The sequence below is a fragment of the Lissotriton vulgaris genome, chromosome 10 (genome assembly GCF_964263255.1).
Source record: "Lissotriton vulgaris chromosome 10, aLisVul1.2, whole genome shotgun sequence".
Taxonomy (NCBI): domain Eukaryota; kingdom Metazoa; phylum Chordata; class Amphibia; order Caudata; family Salamandridae; genus Lissotriton; species Lissotriton vulgaris.
In genome coordinates, this window is record NC_141698.1 from 2,864,717 (window position 1) to 2,882,750 (window position 18,034).

An 18,034-nucleotide genomic window follows, 5' to 3' on the forward strand; every position below is an offset into this window, starting at 1 on the left:
CATGGTAGATTAGAAGGAAAATGTTGCAGAGCAGACAGCGTGGCAGACACAGTGCAGTAGTCGGCAAAAACATACCCCCCACCCGGCAAACCCTGAACCCCAAACAGCATGGCAGCAAGAATACACAAGCACAACCAACAGCCACCCACCCACAGCCGACCAACCCCAACCCGGTCAGACAGAGCTTAGCACTACCCACCCTGAACCCACCCGAAACACCCCACTACAAACCCAGGACCCCCTAGAGGGTCGAAAAGCCGAAAGCGCAGGGGCAGAGGTACTGGCCAGACAACAATATACTCCAACAAAGGCCAGAAACAGTCGGTGCTCCCAGCCCTACCCCCATAGCGTTCGGCACCCCACCCACGCCCCAGCAATAGAACAAGCAGAGTGGCGAATAATCAGTCCCTACATACCATCGGGGGCACCCTTCCGACAACCAAGGAAGAACAGCAAAAGTTCGAGCCCCATTATGTGGCACCACCCCGAACCAGGCAGATTAAGGGGCACAAACCAACATGTCGTGAAGGCAAAGGAGAGTCATATCAAAAACTGGAATCCAATACATACAGTGACAGTAAAATAGCCAAGCCAAGCCACGCAGCGTGAGACAGTTCAGCCTTGGCCCTCCGAAGATCTAGCCTCCTCATCCTCCGGACGCTGACCCCTCGGGTTGTTGCGCTGTTCTTTGGCCCATTCCTTAAGCGACTTTTTCAGATCAGCCGGGTCGGTGAAAAAATGCGAATGTCCTTGTTTATTTATCCGAAGTCTCGCCGGGTATAGCATGGCGTAGTCGAGCCCCATGTCTCGCATCTGTTTCTTGTAGGGAGCGAACCGCTTTCGCTCCTCCTGCACCCTAGCAGTGAAGTCAGGATAGAGGGAGATGTTCATTCCTTCAAACTGCAATTCCCCCTTCTCTCGCGCCAGACGGAGGGCCAGGTCGCGGTCCCTGTAATTCAAAAGTTTTGCGATGATTGGTCTCGGCGGGAGGCCAGGCTGCGGCTGGGGTCCGAGAGTGCGATGTGCCCGTTCAACAATAAACATGGGGGAGAAGACGTCCTCCCCCAGGAGCTTGTGAAGCAGCTTCTCGACAAACAGTTCCATCTTACCGGTGTTGGTGGATTCCGCAACCCCCGTGATGCGGATGTTGGAGCGCCGCGAGCGCGCTTCCAAATCCTCCGTTTTGTCTTGTATGACCTGGAGAAGACGGCCGAAGTGCTTACGGTCCCTATCCCACTCCGTTTGGGCCTCCTCTGCCTCCGTCAGCCTACGCTCCGCCATGTCCAAACGTTCCGCATGTTTGTCCACCCTTTCGGACATCCGGTCCATACGGAATGATAAGGCGTCGATTTTCGAGCCGATCGCCGACATACTGTCCTGCAGGCCTTTCTCCATGGCGCCTAGCATCTCACGAATGTCCGCACAGAGCGAGCCCTCCGCCGCCTGCGCTGATGTTTCCGGAGGAGCATTCTCCGCGCCCTTCGGCCTCCGCTGGTCGAACGTGAGCTTCGGTTGATTTCTGTCTCCTTTCACCATGGCAGAGGTCCCAGAAGATATGGCAAGCAAAGAGCAAGAGGTGGCTCGACGTAGGAGAAGAGCCAGGGGAGCAAACTCCGCGAAGCAGTCCGGAGCAAAGCAGGGGACGACGGCCAAAGATGGCGGCCGCGAGCCTCGTGGCACAGACTAGTCCAAGGGGAGAAGCCCAAACTCCAGTGTCACACTACGGTGCAGGGCACACCGCGGGGTGTCGAGAAGCGCCAGTACACACAGAAGCACACGGCCCAATACCAGTGTCTTTCCAGTCCTCGGGGCAATCCGAGTTGCGGTGGAGCCCGTCAACCGGCAGCAGTAGGGCGCTACTTCCCGCGGTCCAGCCAGTAGGTCACTTCAGGGAGCCCCAGGTCTCCACCAAGGGGTCGCAGCAAACACACACGAGGCAGAGGGGCCACAGTGAACTGGCACTGGTGATGACCGGTCCAGAAACCGCACAGGGTAGTGGGTCGTCCGGCAGGACGGGGCCACGCAGGAACCTCACGCCGCACGTCGCGTTACGCAGGGCAGGCAGCCCCCAAGGATAGTCCGCGGATTGCGGCCTGGTCCGCAACTCCAAACACCGCCGGTCCGGTGATCGATGCCACCACCGATTTCGATCAGGAAAGGTGCCCCCAGCAGCTCCAGGGGTCGTAGAAGCAAATTCCGCTCTCGCTGGAGACCGCGAGGTGCCAAAAAGGATCAGTTTGATGGATATTAAAGGGGCTCAGGCGAGGAGCTCAGCACTCACACGTCTTGCATGGACGCCAGCAAGCTCCGCCCCCCGCAAAGGCATATCTAGTTATTGGTGTCCTTGTTGGATCAGTCCTATGATTGGAGGGCCTGCCTCTTAGCCCTACACTATTTAACATTTATGTGCGACAGCTCGCCAACATAGTGCAGGAGTTTGACATATCAACTGTGTCCTATCATACGACACCCAGCTGGTTGTGTCTGACAAATGGCCCCAATTCAGGAAACCACCGGCTCATTCATTGTCTCGAAGGCGGGTAACGATTTCAAACGGTGGCTTGAAGCTAAACGGAGAAAAAACTGAGCTTATGATACTGGGAAACCTTGCCATACACAAACCCCCGATTCAGTGGCCGAATGACTGTACCCAAACAGGTCGTAAAAAATCTGGGAATTGGGCTGGAGGATACGCTCACAATGGACTATCAAACCAAGAAATGATCAGGAATTTGCTTCTCGCTACTTAAAATGATCAGGAAGATTATTGAACTGATCCCAATCATTTGAAAAAAAAAGTTATTCATTCCCTTATAGTTTCACACCTGGACTACGGCAACGCTTTGTGTGGGCTCTCCAATATGTTACAAAAAGTCTCTAAGTCGTGCAAAATGCGGCAGCCAGGCTTTTATTTAAAAAAAAAACACGTATCAGTAAAAGAATCGCTTAAACTGCTTCACTGGTTGTCAATCGAAGCCAGAATCCAGTTTAAATCCCTCTGCAATGCCCACCGGGTCATAAACAAAGAAGAGCCACTAAAGCTCAGACAACTGATATCTAGGTACACCCGACTAGACACCAAGATCCTCCAAGCTGCAGCTCCTCAGGACAACCAGAGCCAAAAGGGCAAGATGGTGAGGAAGGTTGTTTGTTTATCCGCTTCAGAGGCTGTTGAATCTCCTCCCACTTCACCTCAGATCATTGCCGAACAAAATCTCTTATAAGAAAAATCTAAAGACTTGGCTGTTCCCCTTTAAGTTCCTTATGATCATAGCAAGCAGGACTGCACTCAGCAGCGCTGGGAAGCCCTCGGGCAACCAGGCGCTTTACAAAACATAAACCTGAAGTAACCCTTCTGTTCCAAAAGCTGTTAACCAAACACATCATGATGCTACAGGTGGGAAGACTGAAATATCTTCCTACTGCAGATGGAAAGAAGAAAATCCCAACATACTGGCATCTCAAAGGATTGTGGTTCTGGAGGAGATAGAGCAACATCTGGCTGTCCCTGCCGTTGTCTTAGCCGTCTTCGCAGAGGCATTGGTCTGTGGTTGTTCCTTCACAGTTCAATTTTGTGCCTTCCTCCTCTTTGTGCGAACTTAATACAGTCTCCTCATTCTAAGCCCCCACACCCTATATAATTTGGTACCTGAGAGTACTTGGCCACAGCTTTGTTGGGTGATCACTTTGATAGCGAAGATGCTGGCTATACCGGTCTTTTTGTGCTGCTGAAAAGCCCATGTTTTGTCAGTTTATTTCTTATTGTCTACCTTTTTTCTTATTAAATAAAATGTTCTTTAGTGTTGGTATCTGGTGCTTCCTTGATCTCTCGTGGTTGCATGTAGGCGCGATGGCTTTAGCTTGACAGGTGGTGCTTAGGCTTGTAAGATTTTACCAGAGGCAGAGCTGCTGTTAAGTAAGATTTGCTTTGTTAGAGCCAGATGTACGACCATGTCATAAACATGTCTCAAACCTGTTTGCGCATGCAAAATCGGGTCGCACATCTGGCCCCAAATCCTTGAGTGTTTCTATTTAGTCAAGTGATGGGGTAATGCAAGGGTAAGAAGGGGCTTCCACTGTAGTTTTTGGTACCTGTTCATGTCTTCTCCCACTTCTCGCTTGTGTTTTGAAATGGTGCCTGGTTGATGGCTAGTACAGTGACCAGGCACACAGCTCTTTTGACATGCTGCTAATGTGAAGTTGCTGGTGTCGTTATTATTATTAGTGAGATTGAACAATGTAAATCTCTGCTCCAGAGAGAGCCAGATAAAAGCGACACTCCTTGAGACCCTCACGGGTGAGTAGCCACCCTACAAAAACCCTTGATTGATGACATGAGCTGGTTATTTAGATGTAGACTCGTTCTGCACAATTTATTCTCTTGCTTCTATCTTCCTCACCCAATATTTTCTGGTGTCCACTTCAATAGAGTAGTCCAGTCTTGAAAGTTCAGGCTTGAGCAGGGACAGGGATCTTCTTTGCCTGTTCAGTGGGTGGTTCAGACCCTTAATCTGTGTTGACCTCGGAGGTCTAGGGTATCTTACTGCCAGATGTGATAGTCCGGCTCCTGGTGGAACGCATTGAGTCTAAGCCCAAGAGTGGGATGGGTCTGCTTCTGACTCCGCTCCTTGTCAGACCCTTGGGTGTTTTCACAGCGCTGGGACACAGGTGGCTTTACTCTTGCACCAGTGGCTTACCTTTCTTCTTGCGACGGTGGCTTACCTTTCTTCTTGCGACGGTGGCTTTGCTTCTACTTGCGACAGTGGCTTTGTTTCTACTTGCGACGGTGGCTTTGCTTCTACTTGCACCGGTGGCTTTGCTTCTTCTTGCGACGGTGGCTTTGCTTCTTCTTGCGACGGTGGCTTTGCTTCTTCTTCTTGCGACGGTGGCTTTGCTTCTACTTGCGACAGTGGCTTTGTTTCTACTTGCGACGGTGGCTTTGCTTCTACTTGCACCGGTGGCTTTGCTTCTTCTTGCGACGGTGGCTTTGCTTCTTCTTCTTGCGACGGTGGCTTTGCTTCTTCTTGCGACGGTGGCTTTGCTTCTTCTTCTTGCGACGGTGGCTTTGCTTCTACTTGCGACAGTGGCTTTGTTTCTACTTGCGACGGTGGCTTTGCTTCTACTTGCACCGGTGGCTTTGCTTCTTCTTGCGACGGTGGCTTTGCTTCTTCTTGCGACGGTGGCTTTGCTTCTACTTGCGCTGGTGGCTTTGCTTCTTCTTGCGACGGTGGCTTACCTTTCTTCTTGCGACGGTGGCTTTGCTTCTTCTTGCGACGGTGGCTTTGCTTCTTCTTGCGACGGTGGCTTTGCTTCTTCTTGCGACGGTGGCTTTGCTTCTACTTGCGCCTGTGGCTTTGCTTCTGCTTGCGACGGTGGTTGCCTTCAACAAACTTTCTAAAATTACTCTTCAATAAGGGAAATATCCTGTCAAGATATTAAATCGTTGCCAGGGCCACTAGGAATATTTGCCTGTTTAATTGTGGGGACCTTTGAGTAGCTTTTGGTTTGATGCTATGACCAGAACAAGGGGAGCCTTCTGTGACCTTGATAAAAGATTTGTAAATCCTCTCTGGAATGTTAATGAAATGCAGTCAATGTCCTGTCTGAGTTTTTGAAGCTGTGCTTCATGTGTGTTTGCCATCCAATTACATAGAGGTTCGCTTGCTTGTCGCCCACCTTTCTGTGCTGCAGTTCACCTGCAGGGGTGCCTGGTCAGTTAATATGGTGGTTTCGCCGCCTGTTGCCCATCGTTTTCACAAGGATGAGTCCTGCACACTTTTCCCTGTATCTATTGCTTACTAATGTGAACTTGAGTTCAGCAGTTGACCCTCATGGCCTGGGTATTCCATGCTGGTCTTCACTGAGGTTGCTTGTAGTGTAGATTGGTGTGAGGTTTCGCGTGTGCTGCCATCCAGTTTGCGCTGGGTAAGTGTGGTCTCTCCTCCTGCCTGTTGTCTGCCAACGTCTAATGGTGTTCAGATGCTGCACTTACTCTATTTGGCATTGGGTCAGGCTGTGGGGTGCAGGGGGTGGTCAAGGGGACTGAAGTGTTCACTGCACACCTCTCTGCACTGGCGTCCTCTGTGTGCACTTGTTGGTGGGTCTACTGGGGAGCGTGTCTTTGTGCTCCTGACACACAAGGGGTTCCATGCATGTCTTGACATCTCTCACCTCTGTCTTCACTGGGTTGACTTCTGATTGTAGCCTCCTTTCTTCCAGGACTGGCAGCCGCCCTTCGCGGTGGAGGTGGATCACTTCCGTTTCACGCCACGCATTCAAAGACTCAATGAGTTGGAGGTAAGTGGCATCAGGAGCTTACCCTACCAATGATTGTTTGTGAAGGAGGGTGCTGTTGTTCCAGATGATTGTTCTTGGTCAGTCAGCGTGATAGAAGGAAAGCAGCCCTAGAAGGGCCAGCACCAGACAAGCATTGTAGGGCCGTGTGTATCCTGTGGAAGCATAGAGGAGAGACACTGTGTGCAGCTGGGATAGAGCATCTGCTGGGGGTAGAGCAGTGCAAGAGTAGGAGAGACAAAGAGTCGGCAAGTGTTTTCTCTTCGACTAGCATTACAGGTAAGGGCTGGAGTTTGAAGAGCCAGCTTGGTGAGAGGCTGGCCTTTGCAGGAAAGGGCTCTGTCCGGAGTCAGTTTCATGCTGAGCAGAGCTAGACCCATTTAAATAAGCTTGCAGGGCACAGTGAAATTGTCATGGCGCAGGCCAAAGCGCAGAATAGTGTGTGACCTCATTTTAGGTGTTTCCAGGTCTTGAGCAGAGGACAGATGGCGCTTTCCATAGAGTAAGACAGTCTGCCCATACCACGGTGCAATCTCTGTAGCAAACTTTTGGGGCTGTACTCTGTTACCAGAGACTTTCTTTTTGAAGATATGTCATAATGCCCTGCTTCCTCCCTGCTCTGCCTTGGGACCTACTCATAACACATTTTTTGTTTTTGCTCTCTGTAGGCTGAAACTAGAGTCAAGTTGAACTACCTCGACCAGATTGCAAAGTTTTGGGAAATTCAGGGCTCGTCACTGAAAATTCCCAATGTGGAGAGGCGAATCCTGGACCTGTACAGCCTGAGCAAGGTAAGTTCCTCTCAATAAACACATTTTGTAATGTGTGCTCTACTCAAAGCGCTTGATGAACAGCTCGAGATGGTTACAAAATGACCTGAAGTAGCTGAGCTGTTGTGGTTCAGATGACAGAGCTGTGCGGTGTTGAATTATTTCACAAGTTGTCATAGATTATTACAGTGTTGTAACTAGTAACATGGAAACTGGGTCCACCTTGTTTAAACTTCAGGGCCCAGCTGTTCAGGTCCTGTTGATATCCCTTCCCTTTAGATACAAGAGGCACAATGGCCCTGCTTTCGCGTCTATCACTCCTCCCGATCACTGCGCCTGGAATGAAGAGACGCGCTCTTATTAATATTGAGCCCGATGTACAAAGATTAGGAATAGTGACTTTTTTGGGGGGGAATCACTATTAGGAAATGGCTAGTCCTAATGTATGAAACTAGAGTTTCATTTAGCGAGTCCTAGTGGATTGCAAATAGACCTACCTCATGACTATTAAGGCGGTAGGTCTCCATTTTTGACCTCGTACAATTGGCTGAAATATTCGCCTGCTGGGGTCAGCAGACCATTAAAGAAACTGGATGCATTTAAAAAGATTGAAGGAAAAGAAATGGAAACTTGAGTTTTAATTTGTATGAGTGGGCAGGGATTTCTTGGACCTCTTCCTGCTCCTAAACTATTTTCGAACAACCCTCCAAGGGGGTGGGGTCCCCACCCCTTCCTTTTTGAGACTCTGCTACCATCAACTTTGAGTTGACGGTTTACAGGTAACCATGCTAAAATATTACGGTTTGGCATATGCATTGTGCGTTCGATTAGTACAACACGAGTAGTACCAGGGGGTTAGTTCCCCTCGTGCCGATGAAAAGCTGATGGGGCGTGGGTAAAACATGTTGGCTTTAGAAAGGCCGGCGCAATAGAGCCTTTCCTTTCTCCCCCTTGTTTTTAAACACAACGACTCGAGGTCAGAATAAATAGTGGTTTACCTAATAGGGCAGGTATTTTTAATCTCACTCTCCTTAAAACCTCTCTACTCCTATTACTGCACATCTCCTTTACCATTAAAATACACCCTAAGTGCTCCTGCGTATTTCATAGGTCGTAGCCCGCCTCGTTCCGCAGCAGAGCGAGATGTACCCTATGATGAAGCATGCCCCAAGGGGAAACCCTGGTGGGTGAGGGTTTTATAAGAAACCCGATAGTTTGTCCTAGAGGAAGGTTAGTCCTTGAACTGAAAAAATAGTGAGCCTGTTTATTCCAAACATGTGTGTGTGTGTGTGTGTGTGTGTGTATCTCGATCTATCTATCCCAAACACAAGAGATCCCTCGCCTTCCTTGGGGTGGCTCGCTGCTGGCGGAGCAGCCGGTGAAATCAATGGAAATACAAATGGAGTGCCGACGAGCACTCTGGTCTGTACACAGACAAAGGGTCCAATTCTTTAAGCCGAAAGTATGAGGTGTATTGTCAGCATAAACCTGTCTTTATATGTATGTATGTTCACTGAAAAAACATAGGTTTCAGGGGCGTTATAGTTAGTTGGACATTTCACCCGTACAAAACCATAGAACTTCCCCCGTTATAGTTAGTTTAGCTAACTATAACTTGCGCCCGCTATGCACTGCTGCTGATGTCACATATTACATCACTCATGACATTGTCAGTGGCATCACTGATCCCTGAAACCTATGGTTTTTTCAGTGAATTTCTAAGGTTTTTTTAAATGCTAATTTCTAACTATAACGTGCCTGAAACTTTTTTTTGTTTTTTCACTGAAAAAAAATAATATATATATATACATACACTCACTCCAACGCACGTTTTCGCTTCAACCCGAGCCTCCAGCGACAGCGGGCCGTGGAGGGTTAGCGAGACCCAATAAATCCACAATCTGTCATCCACATCGGCGATAATCCACGGCACCCAATTTGCTTTAAATATTTATTATGCTATGTATACATGTGAAAATGTCCGTCCGCCTGTTTGCCTCGGAAAAAATGAGTGGAACTGACGTCAGCACATCGACTAGGTCCTTGTATGGCTCCGATGTCATACGGTGTCGCGAGCGGAGCCGTGCTATTCTGACGTCGACGTGGGAGAGCTAGGAAAGAATTTCCGTGGAATTCTGGTGCAGCATCTGTTTGTTGCCACTCCAGAAACCTAAACCAGTGATCAGAGGGCAGAGACCCTGCAGATAGCACACAAGGTGGGGTGCCCAGTCGTGTGCACCAGCGGGGCAGCGAAGTGACCAGCACCAAAACCCACAAAAAAGGTAACGAGGGCACTGAATTACACAGGATCTTCACTTTGTATCTGGCAGGAACAACAAAGTTAAAATGCCCTAGAACCAAAATGTAGAATTAGTGCTACAACGGTCTTCTGCAGGCGGCACATGGGTCACGCGGTACGGTCATACTGCGGTCGGACCGACACTCGTTGACCTCTCATGGCACTGCTCTACACTTCAGGGAGGACGCTTTCCATTAGCTATATGTTCGAGGCATGTGGGCTGCTGAATTCATATCTGTGCATTATGTTGGATCCGGATGATTGCACCTTGTTGTCCTGGAAGAGTCATCGAAGTATCACAAGATAGGTGACTCCTCCCCTAGACTACAGTGCGCATGAGCATCTTCTCCATCCTCAGATTGTTTTTTTTCCGCCATTGGGTTCGGATGTTATTCATATACTCCCAACTTCGGAATCAAAACAAAACTTTTGTAAAAGCCAAAAGGCCTTCGATGGTATGGTTTTTGCTCGGTACCCATTGACTCGATCGAACTTTCCATCTCGAACCGGTCGTCGACGCGGGCCGTTGGGCCTTTTCGACCCACGTGGGCCTGCTGTCGATGGAAAGGAACCCGTTCAAAAGATGCCAACAATGCCACTCCAAGTTCCTGCATACTGACAAACACTCAGTATGCAACAAGTGCCTATCACCAGACCATAAGGAAGAAACCTGCCCAGCCTGTGCCCAATTCCGTTCGAAGAAAACCATCCGGATTAGACGGGCCGCTAGGCAAGAGATGCAGCGACAGGCACCAGAACCAGACAACATCTTCAATGATGACCAAGAACTTCCAGAAGCTGAAATTCGGACCTAGAGATAGTCACCGTCGAGGACTACTCTGACTCCGACGACGTTATCCCACCGGGGCAAATCGTGAGTACACTGCCACCGACACAGATTACCCCGTTACCGAAGGCTCCGGTCGAGGCATCGCCAAAAGGCCTTAGCCAAATCCGAAGAAACATTCGCCAGCCCCGCCGTCCGGCTCGGCTCCGAAACCAAAAACTAAGCCTTCAGAGACCCCAGGGTCAAGTAACGTGATCCCAAAGAAGGTTCTAGAATCCAAGAAGGTTGTTGACCCGAAGGGCGTCGGACCGAAAAATGCCGTACAGCCTAAAGGCGTCGACCCAAAGAGCGCCGAACCAAAGAAGGCAGTCTATCCAAAAGGCGCCGAACCTAAAAAGGCCGTTGAGCCAAAGAAGGCCACCGAGCCGAAGGGTGCCGACCCGAAGAAGGCCGTCAAACCAAAAAAGCCCGCTGTGCCGAAGGTAGCCGAACCAAAGAAGGTCGCCGACGTAAAGGGTGCCGTTTCGAAGCCTGTGATCCAGCCGGAGAAGGCTATCAAACCAAAGCCAAGTGCTCCAAAAAGACCGGTCGATCCGAAAAAAACATCGTCTCGACAAAGGACAGTCAACCGAAAAAACCTGTTGAGCACAAGAAGCGTGTCGAACCGAACAACCCAGTCGATCCGAAATCACTCGTCGACCCAAACAAAGGGTCAGAGCCGAGAAAAAGCAATAAGGCACCGAAAGTCGTCGAAACAGAAGGTGTAATCGACCAAGAGGCAATAGTCGATCCAAAACCGACTAAGCCGAAGAAGTTAAAGAGACAGCCACGGAGGTTCGAAAGGAGGTCCCATAAGTCTGGTAAGTACTATATTTAGATTCCAGACTGGGGAAGGTGGGTGTCTTGGAGGCATCACCCTTTTAAGACCCTCCATAAAAGCCTTTATTGCTGGTACTCTAAACAGTGAAAGGTGTTGCCTGTTTTGAAGGTATGCTGCTATAGCAGCGAGGTGTAGTCTTATGGAAGAGTATGCTAGGTTGCATCTTTGAAGATGCAGCAGGTAACATATAATGTTCTGTATGGAAGCATCTAAGGGTTAAATTGTTTACTGTGTAGTAAATAACAAATCTTTTCAATTTAGCTGCATGGCATGCTTTAGTAGTTGGCCGTCTTGCCTTTTTGATAATGTTCATGCAGTCTGGAGGCAAGTTAAGATATCCGAACTCTAAGACTTCAGGAGCCAGATCGCTAGGTTCATCTGATTGGGATCTGAGTGTCTGATTTCTCCATGGTTCTGAGTTAGAAGATGGGGTGCGAGGCGCAGCCTTTGATGAGGAACTACTGAAAGATCCAGGAACGTTGTGTGCCATGGCTGGCTCGCCCATGTGGGAGCAACTAGGATCAGTGTGAGTGACTGCTGCCGCAGTTTGCGTGCTACCAGCGGAATCAGTGGTGCTGGGGGAAAAGCGTACGCAAATTTGCCTGACCAGTTCATCCATATCGCATTGCCTTGTGACAACTGATGTGGGAACCTGGCGGCAAAGTAATGGCATTTTGAGTTTTCGTTTGTGGCAAACAGGTCTATCTCCGTGTGCCCCTACTGCTTGAAGAATGGTTGGAGAACTTGGGGATGAATCTCCCATTCGTGTAGTTGGTGGCTGTGCCGGCTGAGCAGGTCTGCTATTTGATTCTTTCCTTGGGAGGTATTCTGCCAGGAGAAAGATATCTTTTAGAATTGCCCACTTCCATATGCTCTGTGCCACGTGGGACAGCTGTGGAGTGTGTTCCTCCCTGTTTCTGGATATAGTACATTGCTGTCCTGTTGTCCGTCTGGATCAACAGTCTTGCTGTACAAGTGTTTTTGGAATGCTTTCAGGGCTAGGAATATCGCTAGCAACTCTAGTTGGGTGATATGCAGTTTCTTTTGCTTGATTGTCCAGAGCCCTTGTACTGTGTAGTGAAGGAGGTGGGCTGTCAGTGATGCGTCCGCTGTTAGAACTAGTTGTGGAACCGGCTCTTGGAACAGTCGCCTCTTGGAAAGGTTTTGTGGGTTCCACCACTGCAGAGAGTTGTGAGCGCGACTGTCTACCAACACTAGGTCTTTTAGTTGTCCTTGAGCTTGGTTCCACTGCCGTGCTAGGCTTTCTTGCAATGGACGCATTTGAAGACTGGCATGGGGGACAATGAATATGCAGGAGGCCATCATGCCTATGAGCTGCATGAAGACTCGAGCTGTAAGAGTGTTGTGGCAGAAATTTGCGAATGAGCATCTGCATGCTGGCTATCCTTGCTAAGTTTGGGTATACCTTTGCTACTGAGGTATCTATAGTAGCTCTCAGATATTATTGTGTGTGGGACAGTTGTAGATGCGATTTTGGGTAGTTCATAGAAAACCCTAGGCTGTGTTGCAGCTGAAGTGTTTGAGACGTGTCTCTTGCACACTGTTGGTACGATTTTGCTTGTATCAGGCAATCGTCTAGGTGCGGGAACACATGGATGTGTTGCCTCCTGAGATGTGCAGCTACTGTCGCTAAGCATTTTGTAAACACTCTTGGATCCGTGGTCACCCCGAAGGGGAGAACCTTGAATTAATAGTGTTGACCTTCTATTGTGAACCTGAGATTTTCTGCGAGCTGGATGGATGGGTATGTGAAAATACGCGTCCTTGAGGTCCAATGTTGCTAGGAAGTCGGCTTGCTGTAGCAACGGGAGCACATGCTGTAGTGTGATCATATGGAAGTGTTCTGACAGTATGTATTGATTTAGGGGTCTGAGGTCCAATATTGGTCTGAGTGAACCATCCTTGGGAATAAGGAAGTATAGGGAGTATACTCCTGTCCCTTGGTGTTGGAAAGGGACTGGCTCTATCGCCCCTTTTCCAGCATGCATTTCACCTCTTGTTGTAGCAGGGTGATGTGTTCTTTGGACATAGGACAGTGTCTGGGTGGTATGTTTGGTGAGGGTAGAGGTGTGTTCTAGGCAATAACCATAATGGATAATTTGTCTCACCCACCTGTCCGTGGTAATTGTGTTCCAGACAGGTAGGAATTGTTGGAGTCTGCCTCCGACCAGTGTTAGGTGGTCCGGAGGTAGCATGATGAAGTCACTGTTTTGTGGCAGTGGAGGCTCTGGTATTATTGCCTCCACGTCCTCTTCCCTTGTTGTTGTTGCCCCTATAAGCTCCTCTGTTGGAGTTCTTGTTAAAGGAACCTTGGGTGTTGCTTTTGTATGTAGATGAGGTCTGGGAAGTATTGCCTCGTGTAGCTGCTCTGTATGAGGAGCGTCGAAAGGAACCTGTGTTGCTGAAACTGCAATGCACCTATTGATTTTGCAGTTTGTGTCGATCTTCATTTTGTATAAAATGGTGTCGACTGCAGGGCCAAAAAGGAAGTCTTGATTGACTGGTTGGTTAAGAATGGTGGACTGCACCTCGTTCTTAAAGCCCGAAATACGCAGACATGCATGTCGTCGTAGTAAAACACTAGTGTTAATAGACCTGGCTGCAGTGTCTGCTGCGTCAAGCGCACATTTGATGAAGGCGTTTGTAATACATTTTCCCTCCTGTATGAGGTCATTAGCTTGGGCTTTAAAAGGCTCAGACAGGTGTTGCATTAGGCTTTCAAGCTGGTCATAGTGTGCTCTGTCGTAACGAGCAAGCAGAGCTTGTGTATTCGCAATTCTCCATGAATTGGAGGCCTGTGATGCTACCCTTTTACCCGAGGCCTCTAGTATTTTGGACTCTATCAGGAGGAGGAGCCTTCCCTGTTGTCTGTGAGTTGGCCCTTTTGCGTGCATTAGCCACTACCAGAGAGTCTAATGGTAACTGACCTCTGATATAGGTAGGGTCTGTAGGGGCTGCTCTACATTTCTTTTCAATCCTGGGATTGATTACGCGTGCCCCAGATGTATCTTTAAATATATCAGGCGCGTGTTTTAATCCCCCCTTTAGCATAGGAAGTGTTCGGAGAAAAAAGTCAGAAGTAGGGAAAGTGGCAAATAAGAAGTCTTTGTCTATAGGGTCATTGTGCATGTCTACATTGTGGTTCTGCGCTGCCCTGTCTATTAGTTGGTTGAAGACAATGGTGTTGTCAGTAGGTGACCGCTTTGTTGGGTATGAGGAGACGTCAGGGATGGGATGCGTGTCATATGGGTCAGTTGGCTCTCCCCATGGTTCATTTTGAGGGTTGGGATCCTCTGGATAGTCATAATCATGCTGAGGATCTTCCCCTGTGTCGCCCTCACTGTCCCCATAGTGAGAAGGAGAGTAAGGAGCAAAAGGCATAGTAGGCATAGTGGGATACAAAGGAATGAAGGGTCTAGAGGGAGAAGTCCCAAAGTACTTCTCCTTTAGAGGAATGGGAGAATGAGAGTCCGTGTCCGGTGGTCTCTTCTTTCTGTGTAGGATTGTGACTTTACCAGTCTCAGGATTAATATATATTTTTGCCTGGTCGTCTGATGGATCTGGATGGAAGAGTTCTTCTTCCACTGTCCGTGGCTGTGTCTTTAACTTCTTCGGCTTAGTCTGTTTTGGATCGACTATTGCCTCTGGGTCGATAACACCTTCTGTTTCGACGACTTTCGGTACCTTATTGCTTTTTCTCGGCTCGGACCCTTTGTTCGGGTCGACAAGTGATTTCGGATTGACTGGGTTTTTCGGTTCGACACGCTTCTTATGCTCGACAGGTTTTTTTGGTTGACTGTCCTTTGTCTAGTCGATGGCTTTTTCGGATCGACAGGTCTTTTTGGAGCACTTGTCTTTGGTTCGATAGCCTTCTCCGGCTGAATCACAGGCTTCGATACAGCACCCTTTACGTCGGCGACCTTCTTTGGTTCGACTACCTTCGGCACGGCGGGCTTTTTTGGCTCGACGGCCTTCTTTGGGTCGGCGCCCTTCGGCTCGGTGGCCTTCTTTGGCTCGGTGGCCTTCTTTGGCTCGACTGCCTTTTTAGGTTCGGCGCCTTTTTGCTCGACGGCCTTCTTTGGTTTGGCGCTCTTTGGGTCGACTGCCTTCTTCGGGTCGACTCCTTTCGGCTGTGCGCCTTTTTCGGGTCGACTACCTTCTTAGGTTCTAGAACCTTCTTTGGGATCACGTTACTTGGCCCTGGGGTCTCTGAAGGCTTAGTTTTGCAGAGTGAATCTTTCTGGATTCACTATGCTGTGCATATTCCTCAATCTGGTGGTTGGGTCTGGAATCGTAGTCGTTTTTTTTTTTTTTTTTTTTCGTAGCCCAGGTGGGCGTCTACGTCCCACCATTTGGTGTACCTTCGGTGACGTCGGCATGCTTCCGGCGGAAGCTACCACCCTTGGGCGCCATCTTCAGATTATTTTTTCCGCCGTTGGGTCTGGATCGTCGCGTGAAGCTCCAGAAGTTTTGGAGGAGAAAAGGAGGAAATACAACAACTCTTCGACGGTAAAGACCTGAGAAGATTGGGAGAAGACCATCAGAGAAGAGACGACGAAGAAAGAGAAGAACATAGAGATCTTCGTCCTTGGAGGAATGCGCACACAGGGGGCCCCCGGAGCTCAGGGATGTACAAGACTCCATTTAAATTCTGCAAAAACTGCCACCACTAGTTCGCGCAGAAGGACCAGTACCCGGTCTGCAACCTCTGCCTGCCAATCGACCACGAGAGCAGAGACTGCAACGCCTGCTCCGTCTTCAAGCCGAAGACACTCAGAGTTCGAGAGAAGCAGAGGACAGCTCGCCACACGATGCAGGGCAAGGGCCAGGCCCTGACGCTTTACGAACTGGGCCTCTCCACCGGCGACTAGGACAACATCGCCGAAGGTCAAGATGACTTCACGGTCGCAGAGACCGATAAGAAAACGCCTGACAAGGTAGGAGAGTCTACGACCCCAAACTCCCACAGGGCCTCGAAAGCCAGAGGCAGACTTGCGAAAGTCAGAGTCCAAAGCCTCGAAAGGAGCACCGGCGCCGAAAAGTTCGACAGCCGAAGCTGCATCCTCCGAAAAAGAGCCCAGCGGATCCTTCGAGAAGGACTCCCGGAGGCCGAAGACTGGCGAAAAGGAAAGGTCGTCGAAGCAAGCCCCCGAAAAAGGGTCTTCGACGGAAAAGGAGCTGAAGAAAGCTTCGACGACGCCGCCTAAGGGAGCAGCCGAAACGCTCGACGACGAGCAGGCCGCGGAGATGCTGAGAAAGAAAAGAAGGCTCGAGGCCGAAATGGAGAACATCCTCCAGAGAAAGAAAGACTTCAACGTAAGAATGAGAAGTTTCAAGATCCCCTCGAGGCCGGCAACGGCCGTCGCTGAGGTGCAAGAGCACGAGGAGTTCGACGTCTAAGAGCCGCCAAAAATTCCGGAGCTCTCGGAGCACGAAGAGGAAGAGGACCTCTATTATACAGAAAGTGATTACGGGGAACAGCAGTCAAGCTACGGCTCAGGTTCCTCGACTGCCCAAGACCAGGATTGGCAGGACATCGAGGCCGAAAACCCAGAGGAGGCTGTGGAGACATACCCTTCGAGGCCTTCGCCACTGGATGACATCGGGGCATACAATGAGGTCGTCAGGAAGGCAGCAGCAGCTTATGGGGTTAAGCTGGAGGAGGAGAAGCCAAAAGCAGATTTCCTGCTGGAAACATTGCTCACCACACAGACAAGAAGCCAATTCCTGCCCATGCTGAAAAGTATCACAGACCAGGGGAAGGAAGCCTTCAAGGACCCGGCTACATGTAGATCAGTAACGCCGAGGACGGAAAAGAAATACAAATTCTCCTCCCAGGACCCGGCTTACATCAAGTGGTCCGTCACAGCAGATTCAATCGCTGCGACGGCCAGAAGAAGGGCCAACGTCCCAACAACATCTGGGCCTCCACCTGACAAGGAAAGCAGGAGGATAGACCTAACGGGAAGGAAAATGGAGAGAAATGCCGCAACGCACTGGCGGATGGCGAACTCAAACTCCCTCCTGAACAGACATCAATACCAACATTGGGATGAGATGGGGCAATTGCTCAAGCACCTCTCGGAGCTATACCGTGAGAGGACATCACACCTTGTGGAAGAGGGGAAAAGCATTGCTACTCGTGCTTGAAGACAGCCTTGGATGGGGCTGAAACATCCAGCAGACTGATGGCTATAGGCATCACAGAGAGAAGGCAAGCCTCGCTCAGGATCTCAGGCTTCAAAGCTGAGGTTCAGACAACATCCTGAACACACCCTTCAATGGTGAAACACTGTTCGGAGCCCCAGTTGATGAGAAGCTCACACAACTGAAGGACAACGAGACGGCAAGGTCCATGGGGGCCCTGCAATTAAAGGGGATGAGAAGGGGCACTCCTACACGGAGGCCGAACGGCAGAGGTGGAAACCAGCTCGGAGAATCACACCAGGCGTTCCACCAGGGACAACAGAGTGACAACCTAGGTCACCAGGGCCAGCAGAGGCAAAACTGGAACTACGAGAACAGGGGCCAGTCCTTTCGATCAAGAGGAAACTGACGAGGACAGAGGAGAGGAGGTGAACAACCCCCCTCTAAGTGACTGCACACAAGAAAAGGTGCTCACCCACTCGAACCCTCCGGGGGAAGAGCACGGAAAAAAGGAGAGGGCTACACGGACAAGACACAAAGGAACATGTAACTCCAGTAGAAGGCAGGCTAAGATTTTTCTCTCCAGGAGTGGAGAAAAATCACCACAGACAAGTGGATACTGAACATCATGCAGTTCGGATACTGCATAGAGCTGGTAAAGAATCCACCAAACAGAAAGCCAAAGAGAAGAGAGCACTTGAGAACAGAGCTGCAATTGTTCCAAAAGGAAGCTCAAGAACTCCTCCTCAAAGAGGCCATCGAAACAGTCCCATTCAAAGAACGGAACAAGGGAGTTTACTCAAACTACTTCCTGGTGCCAAAAGTGGACGAAAGCC

At 49.7% G+C, this 18,034-nt stretch overlaps 1 protein-coding gene across 4 annotated transcripts in view; it reads left to right on the forward strand.

The window, feature by feature from the left end:
• KDM5C (lysine demethylase 5C) overlaps window positions 1–18,034 on the forward strand; it is a 466,536-nt gene that overhangs the window by 55,600 nt on the left and 392,902 nt on the right. For all 4 annotated transcript variants that reach the window (XM_086940146.1, XM_086940145.1, XM_086940147.1 and 1 more), the window contains exons 2-3: window positions 6,220–6,297; window positions 6,963–7,085. In XM_086940146.1, coding sequence (XP_086796272.1) covers window positions 6,220–6,297; window positions 6,963–7,085 — 201 coding nt within the window. The remainder of the gene's footprint in view (window positions 1–6,219; window positions 6,298–6,962; window positions 7,086–18,034) is intronic.